The sequence below is a fragment of the Notamacropus eugenii genome, chromosome 3 (genome assembly GCF_028372415.1).
Source record: "Notamacropus eugenii isolate mMacEug1 chromosome 3, mMacEug1.pri_v2, whole genome shotgun sequence".
Taxonomy (NCBI): domain Eukaryota; kingdom Metazoa; phylum Chordata; class Mammalia; order Diprotodontia; family Macropodidae; genus Notamacropus; species Notamacropus eugenii.
In genome coordinates this window covers 232,675,432-232,693,626 of record NC_092874.1, presented here as the reverse complement: position 1 = coordinate 232,693,626, position 18,195 = coordinate 232,675,432, and the positions used below count along the sequence as shown (strand labels likewise).

The 18,195-nt window shown below is 48.3% G+C and overlaps 2 protein-coding genes across 35 annotated transcripts in view; both read left to right on the top strand.

Moving 5' to 3' along the window:
* The window catches only part of R3HDM2 (R3H domain containing 2), a 139,585-nt gene extending 132,079 nt beyond the window's left edge, over nucleotides 1-7,506 (top strand). For 19 of the 32 annotated variants that reach the window (XM_072655130.1, XM_072655127.1, XM_072655132.1 and 16 more), the window contains 5 exons: nucleotides 2,832-3,010; nucleotides 3,684-3,828; nucleotides 4,670-4,767; nucleotides 5,234-5,318; nucleotides 6,321-7,506. In XM_072655130.1, coding sequence (XP_072511231.1) covers nucleotides 2,832-3,010; nucleotides 3,684-3,828; nucleotides 4,670-4,767; nucleotides 5,234-5,318; nucleotides 6,321-6,706 — 893 coding nt within the window. In that variant the 3' untranslated portion in view covers nucleotides 6,707-7,506. The remainder of the gene's footprint in view (nucleotides 1-2,831; nucleotides 3,011-3,683; nucleotides 3,829-4,669; nucleotides 4,768-5,233; nucleotides 5,319-6,320) is intronic. The other 13 variants (XM_072655134.1, XM_072655133.1, XM_072655126.1 and 10 more) reach the window with 1 other exon arrangement.
* Nucleotides 7,507-9,690: 2,184 nt separating this feature from the next.
* STAC3 (SH3 and cysteine rich domain 3) lies at nucleotides 9,691-17,415 on the top strand. Of its 3 annotated transcripts, none has more exons than XM_072655161.1 (12): nucleotides 9,691-9,809; nucleotides 10,579-10,642; nucleotides 10,914-11,181; nucleotides 11,441-11,538; nucleotides 11,772-11,847; nucleotides 12,296-12,387; nucleotides 15,276-15,342; nucleotides 15,528-15,577; nucleotides 15,875-15,960; nucleotides 16,157-16,208; nucleotides 16,354-16,491; nucleotides 16,660-17,415. In XM_072655161.1, the coding sequence occupies exons 2-12, from the start codon at nucleotides 10,580-10,582 to the stop codon at nucleotides 16,756-16,758; spliced, it is 1,089 nt and encodes a 362-aa protein (XP_072511262.1). In that variant the 5' UTR covers nucleotides 9,691-9,809; nucleotide 10,579; the 3' UTR covers nucleotides 16,759-17,415. The 3 variants fall into 3 exon arrangements, with proteins under 3 accessions (XP_072511262.1, XP_072511261.1, XP_072511260.1); XM_072655160.1 differs by lacking the exon at nucleotides 9,691-9,809 and adding an exon at nucleotides 9,957-10,489; XM_072655159.1 differs by lacking the exon at nucleotides 9,691-9,809 and having other exon boundaries at nucleotides 10,448-10,642.
* Nucleotides 17,416-18,195: the final 780 nt, after the last annotated feature.

The following is an 18,195-nucleotide window of genomic DNA, read 5'->3' as shown; positions in this document are numbered from 1 at the left end:
TTCACCAAACATAAACGTCATCTGTTTGTATTTATGCAGCTTGCTCTGCCCCATCGACCTTCCTGCCCGAGTTTAATGATGCCACTTAAAAAGCCATTCACATGTCCTCTCTCCTATCAGGGCTTTCAATCTGAAATTGATTTCCTTGTCCTCAGCCCTCCCCCCCCCCCCAAACACAGAGCTTCCCTTAGACCCCTTCTTTCAACTTGATTAGATCCTGTAGCTTGGCAGTAGAGGTTTTATTTTTTTTTATTGCTGTGTCCATTAAGAAGTAGCGACAGTTCAGCTGCTAACGGATGCCACCTGCTTTTGGCTTGAGGAGGGGAAGCATAAAAATCAGCTCATCAACAGAGCTGGCCTCTGTGTCCTCGGCTGAGTGAAGGAACAATGCTTGGGGCTAGCAAGGGAGGGCTGGGGGTGGGGGAGCACAGGACAGAGGCAGCCACTGGAGAGTTCCACTTTGTTTTTCTGGGGGATCGGGTAGATGTTGTGTCTGTCTTCTCCCTTCACAACAATCACCTGCCTTCAGGTTGGTTGTGGGAAGAGCTCACTTCCACCTACTTTTTCTCCCACCCTGAGAAAGACAGACTCACTCTGTCTCTCTCCCCCCTCCACTCTCCCTCTTTCTCCCTCTCCCCTCTCCCCCGTCATAAGCATGTATTCTCTCTCTCTCTCTCTCTCTCTCCCTCCCTCCCTCTCTCCCCCCCTCCCTCTCTCCCTCTCTCTCTCCCTCTCCCCCTCTCTCGCCCCTCCTCCCTCATAAGCATGTGTTCTCTCTCTCCCTCCCTCCCTCCCCCTCTCCCCCCTCATAAGCATGTGTTCTCTCTCTCCCTCCCTCTCCTTCTCTCTCCTTCTCCCCCCTCATAAGCATGTATTCTCTCCCTCTCTTCCGCCACTCTCCCTCTTTCTCCCTCTCCTCTTCTCCCCCCTCATAAGCATATGTTCTCTCTCTCTCCCTTCACCCTCCCCCCTCATAAACATGTGTTCTCTCTCTCTCCCCTCCTTTCCCCCTCCCTCCCTCCCACTCTCTCCCACTCTCCCTCTCTCTCCCTCTCCCCCTCTCCCCCCTCATGAGCATATGTTCTCTCTCTCTCCCCCCTTCCCCCCCACTCTCTCCCACTCTCCTCCTCTCCCCCATCATAAGCATGTGTTCTCTCTCTCTCTCTCTCCCACTCTCCCTCTCTCCCTTTCCCCCCTCATAAACATGTTTTCTCTCTCTCTCTCTCTCTCTCTCTCTCTCCCTCTCTCTTTCTCTCTCTCTCTCTCTCATCTTCCCTTCCCTTCCCTCCCCTCCCTATCCCACCCCCAAGCATGTTCTCTCTCTCTCATTTTGCCTAGGGCATTCAGCACAAATTATGAGCCATCCTCTCAGAAAAGCCGTAGATTTGATTCTTTGCCCTGGCCCCTAAGATAGCAGTGGGATATTTGAATAAGGTCAATTACAATTTTGTTGACAGGTGGAGGGTGGGGAAAAGAGTTAAAAATGGGGTGTGAAATACCTAAAGCTACTGTGACAAGGGGCAGTCATTAAATGTACCACTTCAGGAAATTCTAGTTTTTCTCAAAACTGTACCCTTCTAAATCAGACAGATGGGCTCCCCTGTGTAGGAATCTAGGGGAGACTCAAATCCATCACTGAGTAGTTTGGCTTTTTGTTTAGGTGAACAAACCCAGGAGAATAGGGAGCATATTGGATCTTCATTGCTGTATCTCCTGAGCCTTCCTACTTGGGCCCCCTCAATTCCCTTTCCTCTCTGTTTGGTTAAAACTACCCTAGAAACTATCACATTCCCTTCACAGCATGACTGGTGCCCGGGGCAGAGGCTTCGATAATTTCCGTCATGGAGAAAGATGTGATGGCAAAAGCAGCAGCAGGCCCTGAAGCACTGAGCCATGAGAATGGCAGTCTTCTAACTCCTTGTTACTCCCTCCTTATCCCTCCCCCTCCCAGCATGTGTCTGCCCTCCTCCCCCCCTCCCCCCCAGTATAGTTCATCATATCAGAGGGTGCTGGGCCTGAGAGGTCAGGGATACGCCATTGTCCAGGACAGTCTCCTGCTAGGGGGCTGGGCTCCTGTACATCCCTTGTCTGTCATGCAGCCCCTCCTTTCTTTCAGGCTTCAACTGTAAGAGGAATTATGGACCGTTCTTCATGTTCCTCCTCCTTGCTATATCAACCCCCTCTCCCCGACTTTGCTTCCCCTGAGCTGCTTGAGCTTCCACCTTAAAAGAAAACAGACAAGTTGCATCTGACTTGGGGAAACCATATTTGTACAGCCCCTCAGCTGTTACCAGACATCACTGACCAATCAACAGATGCCTTTTTTGAGCAAGGCTCTGTGTTAGGCACTGTGGAATATACAAAAAAGGGGTGCTCTTACTGAGTTTCCCATCAAACAGAAACAGTAGCTGACTATAGTACAAAATGTAAAAGTGGGGAGTGGGGAGAATTATTTCCAGTTGATGTCTTTGGATGTTTTCAATGTTCCTGAAGGCCCTGACAATGTCCACTATCCTGGCCTATGCTGCCCATTGAGGTTTGAACACTAACTTAGACACTCATATCACTCTGCTGTGTTGCAGTAGAGCCTTTCTCTCCCTGGACTACTAAAAGTGTTCCTCATCAGCACTGACTTCCAGAACAGGCTCAGCATCTAGAAGGAAGGAAGGGTTCAAAAACAGTTAGCTTCATCTTAAATCTCCAGCAGAACAGTAGATGGGTGACCTTGGAGCTGGTAGATGGCTCTCCTGGAAGATTTTGTCACATAGTGCTCAGCTGGGAGGGCTAGCAAAGAGCTTGTGCTCAGCAGTCCATTGCTTTCCTCATCTCAGGAGTGTCCCCATCTGGACCAGGTGTGGTGGTCATGCAGCTGAATGTCCCCAGTGTTCCCAATGGTTCCCAGGCCCCACAGACCCCATCTATGGTCCAGTGGAGTCACTGTAAATACTACAGCATGGAGCAGCGAGGGCAGAAGACCGCAGACCTGTACAGCCCTGAGAGCAGCCCCCAGGTGAGTACCCAGCCCAGCTTCATGAGGGAGGGAGGCTGGGGCACCTCTCCCTTGGTGAGGAGAACAGCCAGCAGCCATGGGGGCAGCCATGGAGGGGAGGCTGGGCATAAGCAGCTCCAGAGATGAACTTCAGAACACTTTAAAAGCAGCATTCTGGCATCTCCACCATAAGGACACAAAACCCTGGTGTGACCTTTTGACCAGTTGTGTGTTTTAACATTTTGTTCCTGTGAAAGTAAGTACAGCAGCCTAGCACAGTGTAAGAGCTTGGCTTTGGAGTCACAGGGCCTCGATTCAGATCTCTGCCTCACTGGTATATGCCGTCTATATAACCTCAAACCAAACACTCTCTCTGGGTCTCAGTTTCCTCAACTGCAAAATAGAATATTTGTTCTCAATGACTTTTAAGTATATGGGACTATGACAATTTCACCTAAAATGTTTTCATAAGACCAGTTAATAACATTAACCACAGATTATGCTTGTATCAACAAGTGGAAATTAATGTAACCTAAGTTGATTGCCTGAATGCTTAGGAGTTAGAGTAGAATCATACTCAGACTTGGGTACATGGGGTTAGATAAGAAGGCCTTCCTAGAGATGTTTTGATCCAGTTCTGGGAGCAGGGTTTTATTTTTGACCAGTGTGTGACATGCTTTTCTTTCCCCTACAGGCCAACACACAGATGAATAGCCCTATCACATCTCCCACTCAGTCCCCAACCCCATCTCCTGTCACCAGCCTCAGCAGCGTCTGCACAGGACTCAGCCCTCTTCCTGTCCTTGCACAGTTCCCCCGGCCTGTTGGCCCTGCCCAGGGTAAGATCAGGAACAACTAGTGTAGCTCTCATTTTCACTCTACTCTTAAGGTGGGAGGCAGGAGACAGCTTCCAGTTGAACCAGTCTTGACTTTGGAGTCAGAGTACTGCTCCTCAGCAGCAGCAAGACTGTGAACCAGTCACTTCTGCTTTGCCCCTTGGTTTCCTTGTCTAGAAAATGAGAAACATGGAGATCCCCTACCAGTTCTGCATCTCTGATCCTGAGATGATATCATCTCCATGTAATGTTCCTCTGCTCCTCTTCCTCGTCACTCCCCCTTCTGCTCCCATCTAACTCACTTCAGAGTTCCTGTAGCTACTCAAAGCCCAGCTGTCAACACATCCTGTGGGGTCCTTGGCTGGAGAATGGGATAAGGAAGCTTAATGGACTTAAAAACCACAAAAAAGTACATTTCCCTGGGCATGTGAGAAACGTTACTCTCTCATTTCTGAGACTGCCATTCTGACCTACATGGACTAAAAGAATGTATCCATGATGAGTCTGTGGAAGGGAAAGGACTCAAAGAGGATTGGCGATGGCTCCTTTATAGCTCAGTTCCTTTTATCTCTCTCTCTCTCTCCACCACTCCCCACCCCCACCAATAAGGAGAATTCTTCCAGTGTAGAGCCAACTAGATTCCATATTAGTTACTGTGAATTCTCTGGGGAATACTATTGAGACCAGAGAGAATTTGGAGGGAATGGCTGGCTGACTCCAAACAGTTGGGTCAGTATGGCTGGTACCTACTTTGTCCCAGTGCTTTGAACTCCACTGGAAGCCACACCAAATGTTATCCTTCCTTCTTTAAGCCTCCAGAAAACTTGCTTTTCCTTCTTTCCAGGCGATGGGCGATATTCCCTCCTGGGCCAGCCATTACAGTACAATCTGTCCATCTGTCCTCCCTTGCTCCATGGCCAGTCGACTTACACAGCACACCAGGTAAGTATGCTTCTGTCCCCTGTGCCTTTCAACTTTCTTTTATGGTCCTTTATATTTCCCATTCAGGTGCCTTGCTCCTAGTTACCAGCCTCCATCAGCTTATCTGTGGTCAAAGGCTACAATTTGGGATGGAATCTTTGGAGTTAGAATGGTTTATGGGGCTAGAAGGGCCCCTATATGCTAGATAGATAGATAGATAGACAGACGGACAGACAGATAAATAGATATCTGTCTATCTATATATATACCTATATAGATACATCACCTCTATATTACCTGCTCTAACCCTCACTTCTCCACTTCTCAGGAGCTACTTCTTGGCCAGTGTGATTAACTGCTAGGCTTCATGGAAGGTCCTCAGGGTTGGATGCTATTCCTTTAACTCCTTTCAGTGGCCCAGAAAACACTGGGAGGACAAGGAAACAGCTATTTACCTGAAATGTAAATTGACTTTTTAATGTTGAAGGGACAGACTGGAATGAAGCATGGAAACCGGGGGAAGAGGCAGGCACTCAAATCTGCCTCCACCGACCTGGGGACTGCAGATGTTGGTGAGTGCCTATATGCTGGGAAAGGGCACCCTAGCCACCCCTACCATCCTTGCAAGCCCACTGAGGGTGAATAGACTCCAGTAGCAAGGGAGGTGGGAGGGGAACATCTACAGGGGTGGTAACCTTCTGTGCCCAGGGTCAAGGAGGAGACAGAGGAGAGATGGCATGTCTTGGTTTCCCTCTTTACCTAGCTGCCCCAGCTGCCAGGAAAGGTGGTGGTATTGGCCAAGGCTAATGTTAGCAAAAAAATCTTCTGAGGTACAACCCTGCCCACACCTTTGGATAGTAAGGAGGCTGGAGGTGGGGGAAAATCAGTGGGGAATTTCAGAGAATGGTTTACCCCTTCCTTTGAGGTACACAAGATCTTTCAGGATTTAGGGCCTGGCTTCCCTACTTGGAGCAGTTTGGCAGATTTATTAAGGAAACTAAGTGTCCAAGGTGATGGGAAGAAAAATCTTTTGAAAACAGTTCCCCTGGGCAGGGCAAGGAGGATTCTGTCCAGCAGATTAAAGGTTGAAAACCTATCTGTTGATAATCATCTTTTAAAAACAGCTAGTGTGTGTTGACATGTATAGACTGTCAGTCTCTACCCCAAATAGCCTCCAATTGTTATAAATAAATTAAGAAAGAAACTCTAGTACTCTTAAGCTTCCTTCAAGACAGGGCCATCCAAGGGTCATCCATAGGTTCCCAAGCCAGTCCATACCTAGTGTATCTTGATGGTCCTTTTGTGTCTAGGACATGTACCTGGGAGCAAAGGTTAATTTGTTTTTGCTTATTTTATTTATTTACTTATTTTTGCTTCCCTAAGTCAGAGTAGGGAGAGAAGATGAAGTATGGGAGTGGGAGGGTGGGCAGATAGGAAGGTTGGGTGGGACTAGAGATGGGAGTGGGGGAGGTGGGGCTTCTGGGAACAGTGTATATGGACTTGGTCAGTTGGATCCTTCTCTGTCAGGACACTGTCCAGTCCCCGCCTCCTCTTGCCCCCTCCGCCCCTCACAGCCACATCCTCTCTCCCCCTTCCAGTCCTGGGGCGGGTGTTGGAGGTGACAGATCTCCCTGAGGGCATCACCCGCACAGAGGCCGACAAACTCTTCACGCAGCTCGCCATGTCCGGCGCCAAGATCCAGTGGCTCAAGGACGCTCAGGGGCTGCCAGGCGGCGGGGGCGGGGGCGGTGGGGGGGGTGGGGGGGACAACAATGGGACTGCCGAGAATGGCCGGCACACAGACCTCGCTGCCTTATACACCATCGTGGCTGTGTTCCCCAGCCCCCTGGCGGCCCAGAATGCCTCCCTCCGCCTCAACAACTCCGTGAGTCGCTTCAAACTTCGAGTGGCCAAAAAGAACTATGACCTGAGGATCCTGGAGCGGGCCAGCTCCCAGTAGGCAGAGGAGGGGAAGAGGCCAGCACCACGGGTTGGGGCAGGGTGGTGTGGGCAAGGGATGCAGAAAAAGCACAGATAGAGATGCTGATCCAGACAGACATGAGACATGCATAGAGATAAGACATAGATATGGAGACTGAGGCCATAGACAGTGAGACAGGCAGACACAAACACACACAAACACACACACACAAACACACACACACACACACACACACAGAGGACTCAGTCTGGGGTTTTCTTTGCCACCTTTTCCCTCTCTTTCTCTGGGTGGCACCTCTCCTCTCTGCCTCCCTTTCCCTCCAATCCTCTCCCTCCTTTTTTGGACATCCCTTTTTCCCCATCCTGGCCTCCAATGCATTTCTTTCATTTTGGAGGGGTAGTATGGAGGGGTCCTACACTCCCCCATTCCTCCCCTTCTCCTGCCACCCCATCTCCTCTTCCTCTTTTTGGTCTTTATGAATATATTTATATGGACAGAATTAAGAAGAAAAAAATAAATTGATTTTCCCCCTCCTTTCACTTCCCCACCATCTTGTCTCCCCTATCCCATGAGTTAAACCTGTGCCTACCCCTCCTCTATCCACCCCAGCCCCCCAGAACACTTGTATATTGTTTGTTTGAGGTTCGTGCCGCAGTAACAGACACAGTATTTAATTGCACATACAGATGTTTGCTGGGTATGTTCACTGTAAATTTTATTTAATCTGGGTTTTTTGTTTGTTTTGGGGGGTTGTTTGGGGGGTTTTATTTTATTTTATTTTTGTTTTGTTTTTAAATATAAAAAAAAATCATCTGTCACTGGACGTCAGTCCTGGTTTCTCTGTTACTGCCCTTGGGAGGGGGTTGCAGGGAAGGATTTGGGATAGAGTGGAGTGGAGCTGCCTTCCAAATGGATGTGATCCTGCCACCCTCTTTCATTCTCCCATCAATCCTCCACCTGTTCCTGTAGGTGTCTAAACCTTTGGCTTCAGGTCCCTGATGGGGCAGGTATGAAGTGAGGACATGAATGCAGCTGAGTTTCTGGCCCAGCCCTCATCTTCCACTTTCCCCCTGAAGTCTTTTTTAATACTGTGCTGGCAGGTAATAGGGGAGTAAGTGTTCCCTGCAATAAAAGCTGCATTTCCAGAACCTGCAGTATTTTGACTTCCTCAGTCAGTCAGGATAGTCTCAGCATCCCCTTTCCTACATACAGGAGAAAGAAAAGTCATACCTAACAAATTAGCCCTATGCTATATCGCCACATACCCCTTTTTGATCCTCATGCCTCTCAGTAAATCTCATTTTCCTTAAGTTGCCCTCGATCCTAAGATATCTTAAGAACCCAGATGCCTAGAAGTAGATCCACCTTCAAGTTCAGCCTACACAAAACCTCACTGCCAGAAACTTACTGGCGATCTTTGACCCCACTGGACCCCATGTAGAAAGGAACAGAAATGGGTTGAACAGCCTGAGCTTTCACTTGGGGCTAGGTAGCTTCTCTATTGGGTTTTTTCTGACCCTCCAGTCTAATCCAGCTGTTAGAGGGTCTTCATACTTCATACTTGGAATTGGTGAGGCAATATGTTGTCATTAACAATTTCTCTGCTGTGGTAGGAGTATCTCCCCGCCAAGCTATCCCCCTACCCAAACTAATAGAAGAAGAATGGCTTGGTACAGTGGAGAGAGCCCTGGACTTGGAGTCAGAGGCCTTAGGTTAGAATTCCAGCTCTGCTGGCTCTGTTACTCTCTGGGTGATCTTGGGCAAGTCACAAGGTCTCTTGGTATCAGTGGCCTCATCTTTAAAATGAGGGGGTCAAACTAGATGACCTTTCAGGTCTCTTCCAGTTCTAGAAATCTGTTACCCTATGATCCTGTGACATGCACTTCAGGTACAAATTGGCCATATTTGTGAAGTCCATGTTCTGGGGCATTCTGGTGTGGGGGAAGGGGAATCAGGATGTTGAGAACCATCAGAGAGAGGGGGAATGGGAGGGCCATCTTGCCCCTAAAGTCTTCTTGACTAACATGGTGGGAGGGTCAGGAAATAGAGGTCTGGCGATACACTAGTTATGAGGACATTTTCTTAAGTAGCTGAAACTATCTCTCCATTGTTGTTTCTTGTAAACATGGAGGCAGCTCCCCCCCACCCCCATCTGGTCATTGGGTTGTTGAGATTCTTCATTCCCTTTTCCCATATGGATCCTAGACCACTTTCAGTCACACTCGGGCTCCCTGCCAGCGTGGTTGGGATGGGAGATTGCGGGGAATGAATGTCCAGATACGATTCAAGAAAGGGGGCCATATTAGATTGTACAGTTCTTTGCAAGACAGGTAAGCTATCCCCTTCCCCTCACCAGGGATGAGGAAGCAGCCATATCTTGTTGAGAAGTAACCCTGTGAACTTGAGTTGTCTTTCTTTTATCTCCCACCCCAGTTCTCAGCCTAGGACTACATCTGCCTGAAGTGTTCATAAAGGGACAAAAAGCCACCCTTGATATATTCAAATGTAGGTGCCCTACAAAGACTTGGGGAAGGATGATGTGAATAGGTGGAGTTGAAGCCAGTAGCCTATGGCTTCTAAGGGTGGGTCCGGAGTAGATAGAAATGATGAAAGTGTTTAGTTTTCAAAGTGGAGGAGGGGCAGGTTGTAACCTTTTTTACTCCAATCAACTTTCCAGAATCCCTCCTAAAGGGGCACAAAATATGAGCGGAATTGTCCTGTAAAGCATTTAGTTACTACTATACTGAACATAGGTGAAGGGGTGGGGATAGGGCAGCTGTTATCTCAGCCAGTTGTGGCTGAAGAGATTTGGGGGAGGGAGGTCAGGGTCCAACACTGCCCCAGGCCTTTTAGTTTCCAATTTCTCTGTGTCAGCTGTGTTGCTCAGCTGTCCACTCTCCTCTAGCCCTGTCACTTAAGCTGTGACGCTGAAGGGAGAGGCTAGGTCTGCACGCACCAGCTGGGGAGACGTGAGCACCAAGGGTATTTTGGGGGTATAAAGCCCCCCGGGCAAGAGGACAAAGCCTTCTTTTTCCATTCCCATCCAACACCAACACCAAGCCTCCTAACCTGGCATCCTCTTACCTCCACTGGCTGTGGACTGACATAGGGAATCCCAAACGTAAGTTGCCTTTTCTTACGACTTACCAGACAGTGACTCCTTGGGCTCCCACATCTCTCAGCCAGTTCACCTCTCCCGTTTGCCTTACCTGGCTGTTAAGTAGTCTGGGGTGTACCAGTTCCAGTCATTTCTTTCCCTGAAGAAAGGGCTGGGATCAGGAAAGAGGGTTGGGGAGTTAATGTCCAGGGTATAGAGTAGTAGAGAAGGGAGGTCATATTACATTGAAAACTTAAAAATAGCCAACCCCCAAGGCAGGCTGGGGCAGGGCCTGACCTAGAGGTAGTGTTAAAACGCACTCCCACCCCCAGGCTTGGAGAAATGAGGGGAGCGGGAATTCTCTACCTCTTTTCTCAAAGTGAGAATTTGGGGGAGGGAGAAAAGGAATCCAGGGAAAGGTTACATAGGGTCATATACAACTGCCTATAGCCTTGAAGAAAAGAGAAAGCCTCAAAATGAGAAGTCTGTCTTGATGGAACTTCTACAAGGGAATGGAGGCTGTCTTCCGTAGGCCTACCTCGGTCATCTCCCAGTCTGGGCCCTTATATGGAGTCTCCTTGTTTAGGCTCCTTTGTTTATTAGTCTCTCATTCTGGAAGAGGGAGATAGAGACCCCCTTTGTGTGTCTCAGCTTAAGAGACCTGCAGTTCTCTTCCCAAAGCTCTATTTGTCCTATCCTACAAGGTGAGTTGAGTCCCTAGAAGTAAGAAAGGGAGGGGGGAGGGGTGGCAAGGAAGGATGAAAAATCAACAGTGGGATCCCCACTCTTGCAGGATGACAGAAAAAGAGGTTCTGGATTCTCCCAAATCTTTCCCAACAGAAACACCAAAGAGTGGGGTGAGTCTGGGCCTCTGACACAGGGCTTTGATAGGTGGGAGGGCACACTAACAACCCCACTCTTATCTGAACTGATGGTTACAGAACTAGAGGCTGTGGGGCTCATCTCAGTTATGTGTAATTTATTTAAGGTACATTTGCCCTACACACACACTCTCACTCCCTCTCCCCTCTGGGGAACATCTCAACCCTTGACCCAGAACATTTCCCAGGTGGTTTTAGCCTAACGAAGTGGAACTGTAGTCTGAATCTTCCCTTTGCTCCTCCCTAGCTACAAAGGCTGAAGCAATTATTCAGGAAGGAGTCTGTAGAAAGAAAGGAGATGGAGCCCCCCTCTGAGCCCCAGGCCAATGGAGAGGCAGTAGGGGCTCAGGGGGGACCCATCTACTACATATATGAGGAGGAGGAAGAGGAAGAAGAGGAGGAAGAGGAGCCACCCCCTGAACCCCCTAAGCTTGTCAATGACAAGCCCCACAAGTTCAAAGATCATTTCTTCAAGAAGCCCAAATTCTGTGATGTCTGTGCCAGAATGATTGTTCGTGAGTCTGGGAAATAGAGGAAGATGGGATGTGTAGAGCGTCATGGGACTGTGGGTTGAAGGGACTGGGAGAGAGATCAATATTGCACAAATTTAGATGAAGGTGGGGACTGTTAATGGATGTGCTTAGAGAAGCCTGGATAGGTTGAGGCAATCTAAGAAATGAAAGAGGAGTCACTCGGGATTGGGGTGATGCTGGAAGCAGAGGAGTAGAGAAAAGGTTTCGTGATCTCACCCAAATGTTCTTTCCCTCTACCAAGTTAACAACAAATTTGGGCTACGATGCAAGAACTGCAAAACCAATATCCATGAACACTGCCAATCCTTTGTGGAGATGCAGAGATGCTTTGGCAAGATTGTGAGTTAGGTCTGGGAGCACGGGGGTGGAGGGTAGTGTTGAGGACATCTGTACTCTGGATGAATGCTTCATAAGTTACCCCCATTCATTCCTTGGTATCTGCTTCCCCAGCCCCACTCATAAAGGACAAAACCCCCCTGAATAAAGGAGGAAGGCTCCTGGGTGCAGAGAGGGGGCTTTTGGGTCCAGGGCCCTCTCCCCTTGTCTCAATCACCTTCCTGTCTCCCCCACAGCCCCCTGGTTTCCGCCGAGCCTACAGTTCTCCACTCTATAGTGACCAGCAGTATGCCTGTGTCAAGGACCTACTGTGTAAGTTGCCTTTATTCCTCCACCCAGTTGAGGGAAATATGCCAGAAAATTGATTGTTTCTGTAGTCTGGAAGCTTCTTGGTCACCATGACTGCACCACTCCTGACTTGGGAAACTGAAACTTAAGACTGAAGTCTCTTGATGCCTAAATTCTAGACACCCTGGTTTTATTCTCATCCTGAAATTTTTAGCCACTCCAGCTTGTAGACTCTTGGAAGGAATCCATACCTATCTTGAATACCAGCCCTGTTGTTTCTAGGCCCAAGTGTCCCTGAGTTCTAAGTAGAAAGCAAAACTTCTAGTCTCCCCCCTCACTTCCCTGTTACGTTCTCAGACCTCCTTCCCCACCTGTATCCACTCAGTCCTGCTGTCTTCCACAGAAGAGGACCCTCTCTTCCTGTTCGTCAGTAATGTTTCCTTCTCTTTCCTATGCCCCCTTTTACTCCTAGCCAACCGAAATGACCCTGTTTTTGAGACACTTCGAACTGGAGTGATCATGGCAAACAAAGAGCGGAAGAAGGGACAAGCAGACAAGAAGAACGTGAGCTTCTTCTGCCCCTTTCATGGTTGGAGCCCCACCCCCTTCCCAAGAGACCTGCTTGAGACCCCTCAGGAATGCCTAATAAAAATAATGGCTAGCATGTCTGTAGAGCTTTAAGGTTTGCAAAACCCTTTACAAATATCTCATTTTATCCCTGGAGGATAGGTGATAGTAGTATTACCATCCCAACTGTAAAGATGAAGAAACAGAGGCAGGCAAAGGTTAAGAGACTGGCCCAGGCTCACACAGCTAAGTAATATCTGAGGTCACATTTGAACTCAGATTTTCTTGACTTTGCCACAAAGCTGTTCTAGATTCTCCAGATTATCCCTTAGAACTACAGCTGGGGGACTGTGACTGCCATTGAGGGGGAGGAGAACAGTAGTTGGGCATTATGATGAGGTTATCAGGTAGGATGCTTTTAAGAAGAGGAAAATATGTTCCTGCTAAACTAACCTTGTTTCACTTTCTGATGAAGCCATTGGACTAATGGATCAGGAAAATGTTAGTTGTGCCTTGACTTGAGCAAGGCATTGCTGAATGCTTTTAAAAAGCAGATTCTGTGAAGTAACCAAGTGCTTTTAGACCTGCCTGGAACAACATGTTTGTCAAGTTTGTGGATGACCTGAAGCAGGGACAGGTAACCAGTGTGCTAGCTGACAGAATTACAATTTAAAAACATCTCTTAGGGCTGAAAAGATAGGCAGAAATAACAAGATGAAGCCTAATAGGAATCAGTATACCTTGTTTACATTACCTCGGTCCTATTCCTTTCCTATTTTTACCTCATTTGAAGGTTCCATGGAAAAGGAGAGGCCTTAAAAGAAGAGACTTTTTATCAAACCCTTGATGAGCCAAGTGCATATTTTGTCAAGTGGAAGCAAGGTGGTGCAGTGAATTGGACCTGGTAGGTCTGAGTTCAAATCCTGCCTCAGATGCTGGGACCCTACCCTCCCAGGCTCAATTTCCTCATCTGTAAAAAGGAGATAATAAAAGCACCCAAGTCACAGGGTTGTTTTGAAGATAAAATGAGTTAACATATAAAGCCTTTTGCAAACCCTAAAGTGCTATTATAATGCTATTAAGGGGACTGAAGCCATTTCATATGAGGAACAATTGTTTAAGAAGGACAAGGCTTAGTTAATTGAAGTATAATCACTGTCTTAAGATATTCAAGGGATGTGTGTATATATATATCTATATATATATAGATAGATCTATATAGCTGTCTATATATATATAGATCTATATGGCTATATATAGATCTATATATCTATATAGATATATATGTATATGTTCAGATGTGGAAGATGGACTTCTGCCTGGTTCCGGAAGACAGAACTAGAATCATGAATGAATGAAAAGCATTTGTCGAGTATTTACCATGTATCAGGCACTATGCTGAGCGCAATAGAAAACTGGGACAGCTGCACTCAAGTAGTGTATATTATAATCAGGAAGACAACACATTTAGGGGTAGTGTCCACGGAAGGAAGTTCCAGTTCTGGAAGTCACAGAAATGGTTATTGGAACAACAGGGCAGGCCGTTAACACCCTTTCCAGAGGCTATGGTGGTGATGATTTGATTACAGTTCTCAGAGAAAGAGGTAGAATGTGCTCAGAGGCAGGACCCAAATGACCAGGGTGAAGCTGAAGATGCATAGCCACTTCAGTGGCCCTCTGACCTGATTCCTCCCAGGTATGGCCCTTTGTCAGGTTTGGAGAGCAAAACAATGGCAGCAATAGCAATTTCAGTTCATTTCACATTTGTTAAATGAGTGCCAAAAGCCCAGTGTCTGCTAGGGATACAAAAATGGAAAATGACACAGCCCCTGCCCTCCAGAAGCTAACATGTTATACTGAAGTGGACGTTATTTCCCCTCCCCCCCAGAGCCCCTGGGTTGAAAAATGTCTGTTGAGTTTCTAGGCAGGGTTGGGCCTAGTAGCCACTTACTGTTAGTGGCTACACTTTCTGTTGTACCCCTTTGCCTAGCAGCTGCCTGGGCCTCCCTCTCTGTTGTACCCCTTTGCCTAGCAGCTGCCTGGGCCCCCATCCCTGTTGTACCCCTTTGCCTAGCAGCTGCCTGGGCCCCCATCCCTCTTGTACCCCTTTGCCTAGCAGCTGCCTGGGCCCCCATCTCTGTTGTACCCCTTTGCCTAGCAGCTGCCTGGGCCCCCGTCTCTGTTGTACCCCTTTGCCTAGCAGCTGCCTGGGCCCCCATCCCTCTTGTACCCCTTTGCCTAGCAGCTGCTTGGGCCCCCCTCTCTGTTGTGCCCCCTTGCCTAGCAGTACCTAGGAACCCCTGTCAAAACTGTTCTGTGAAAAATGTGTGCTATTGGAATCACCAGGCTGTACCGGGAGGTGCTAAGATGCTTAAAAGGCACACACACCTTTGTTCAGGGCTGCCTCTTCGGAGGACAGCCGCCGGCTAATAAAGACGCTCCCAAATTCTCAATTAACTCTTGCCTGTGCCTGTCTCAGTCTGTCCATTTCAATACTAAGGAGCAAACAAACATGCAAGCAGATAGGCAGAAAAAGGCCTGCTTATGGGAGTGATGTGATCACATCTGTGAATTAGAATGTATGTTATTTTCTGTCTTAGAGGGTTGCAGGGAAGGAGATTTTGACTCATTAGTAGGAAAAGCTTTTCAACATTTAGAACCTGTCCACATTTGAAAGGGTTGCAAAATAATCTTATCATTAGAAAATATTATAGGAGAGACTGAAAATCCTGTCAAGGATGTAGAGGAGATTTGTGCATCCGGTAGGAAATTACACTGGATGATCTCTAAATCCCCCTCCACAAACCTGGGTTTTAGGTTAAGGACAAAGGGAAGGATCTCACTTCCCTCATCCACTCCTTAACTTTGGGGCTGTCTTCCTTTAGCCCCTAGCAGCCATGATGGAAGAGGAGCCAGAAGCCTCCAAAACTGAGCAAGGAAAACCCCAAGCTGGTGAGTGAAACCCTACCTCCCATAGGGAAGGGTTTGGATGAGGATGGGGTAATAACTGTGGACCAGGTTGTTGGTGGAGGTAAGAAAAAGGGCAGCCAGGCAGAGCTGGGAGAGACATTTAAGCTAACAATAAAGTTGGAAGGGTGATGTGCTCCTGGATTCAGGATGTCTGTCTCCAACTTCAGGAAATCCAGAGGGAGACAAGAAGACTGACAAAAAGGCAGCTGAGGATAAAGTAAGGATTTTTCTCCATCCCTCCTCTGCTCGCCCTGTTTTCCTTCCAAGTGCCCTCATCCCTCCCACCTCATCCATATGAGTACTCACTAGCTCTGATGGGGTGACACTCCCTAATTATCCCTGCCCCTATTCCCTGACACATGTAACTCTAAGACTAGAGGCTTTATGGCAAATTAAAATGTTTACGGCTTTGTTGGGGGAGATCCCTGGTTTGCAGCCTTATCATTTGGATTAAAATAGTCCCAGATTCAATAAGATGAAAATTTATTATGTCCTTCTGTCATCTACTCCCCAGAACAAGCAACCTGGATTCCAGCAGTCTCACTACTTTGTGGCGCTCTATCGGTTCAAGGCTTTGGAAAAGGATGATTTGGACTTCCCGTGAGGGCAAAGGAGGGGATAGAGAAAACAGTAGATACTTATGTGCAAGGGAAGAGGGGGAGCTCAGGGGTGGAATTCAGTCATCATCATCATCCCAAACCTGCTCTTGGAATGGAGAACAAAAGATGTCTTTTTGGGTGCCATGTATTTAAATGGAAGACTCCCTTATCTTATAATCTTTTCTGGTCTATTCTAGACCTGGAGAGAAGATCACAGTCATCGATGACTCTAATGAGGAGTGGTGGCGGGTGAGAGAGGGGTCACACACTGGGCTAGATTGTTACATAGGGTGGGGCTGTTCTGACCTTCTATGTTTTACTGATTTCCAGGGGTTATGGATCAGGACCTGACCCATTCACCCCCCTTCCCACTGCTTCTTATCCTTCCCCTCAGGGCAAGATTGGGGAGAAGGTTGGATTTTTCCCCCAAAATTTCATCATCCGAGTCAGGGCTGGTGAGCGTGTGCACCGAGTGACTAGATCCTTTGTGGGAAACCGTGAAATTGGGCAGATAACGCTCAAGAAGGACCAGGTAACCCCTTCTTAATCCAGCTACTACTGTCTTATCCATTCTCCACAATTGCCTGTTAGCTCAGAACCCTTCCAGTTTGGAAACTCCTGGGAATCCCAACCCCTGAAGTATCTTGTCCTGGTTCCTGATCCCAAATCCTAATCCCCTTTTCTGTCCCTCCTCCTCCAGATCGTGGTGCAGAAAGGGGACGAAGCTGGTGGCTATGTCAAAGTCTACACTGGTCGGAAGGTGGGGCTATTTCCCACTGACTTCCTGGAGGAAATCTAGGGGTACAGGTGCCCCGAGAAATCCAAAATCCTATTATTCAGTGCCTACTATATGCCAAGCGCTGTGTGATTTACAAAAACAAAACAGCCCCTGCCCTCAAGGAGCTTCCATTCTCTTTAGAAGAGAGCACTCTCACTCCACTTTGGGCTGAATTGTGGGGAGGGGTGGAAGTTAGGGCAGCTCAGTTCCAGCTGGGGCTACATGCTAAGGGGGCTGGTCCCCCTTAAACTCACCTCCCTAGTGTGAGACTTGCAGCACTGCCCTACAGCGGCACCCTCCCCCCAACAAGAACACTCCCCCACTTCTTTCCTCAGCTTGCCACTGGCCATTGATATTGGGGAGGAGTAGGAAAGTCCTCCTTTGGGTCTGGGGTGGGGCAAGGAGGGGGCGGTCTCTCGGAGGCCAGGTTGTAGGCAGAGAGAGCCCTTAGCTCATTAAAGTTTTGTGGGAAAAGAGTTGAAAAAAAATTGTTTCTTTAAAGTTCAGGGTCTTTTTTTAAAAGTCTTTGTTAACAAGGCAAGACTTGCCTGAAAGGGGGCATAGGAATCTATTCAGAAATGAAGTTGTGGTAAAAAGAAGGAATCGTTGAAAAGCAATTTCCAGAAAGTTGTATGAACTGGCAGCTTAAAAAATAAATTTGAGAATGGAAAAAAAAAACGATTTAACAGCTACTGTGTGCTAGCTCCCTCCTAAGTGACTCGATGGGGAATAAAGGCAGGGTTCTCCTCGCCGGGCAGTCCATCCAACAGGAGATGAAAAAGTTAAATAAATAATGCCTCCTTAGGAGTACAGGAGATGGGGAGGCCTCCGGGCGGGGTCGGGGAACGAGACGGGAAGGGGGCTCTCACAGACGCTAGCGGCGTGGCGGGCGGGGCGCCCGGCTCCTCATCCCACCCGCGACTTAGGCCCAGGAGAGGCCGCCAGGGGGAGGTAGAAGATCTCGGTTAGAGGGAGTGTGTGCGTGTGTGTGTCGGGGCTGGGGGTGGAGAGGGAGACACTGTATAGAAGCCTCGGGTGGGTGTGAGTGTGTTGGGGGATACTGTTTCCATAGCAACAGCAACCTGCGTCCTGAGGTTAGAGCGGCGCTTGGCTGGGGGCACATGAAGGGCGGAGTTGCGGGGGGCGGGGCGGGGGTTGACCTCTGCTGGTCCCCACCCGGAAAGCTTCCAGGCCCGGTGAGCTCTCCTCCTGTGGTGTGCGGTATGCAAATATTGTGATTTACATATGCAAATATGCAAATATGCCAGGCCGGGTCACAGCGGCAGGTGGCAGGGACTAGGAAGGTAAGGGGAGGAGGGAGAGGATAAAGGGGTAGGAATTTTAATTTGGGGCTAAGAATGACTGGAGAGAGAAAACTGAGGTAGGCTTCAGAGGATTGGGGGAAAAGGGCGGCTGGGGGAGTCTCAGTCCTAAGAAAAAAGGTGTGGGTCTGCCTGA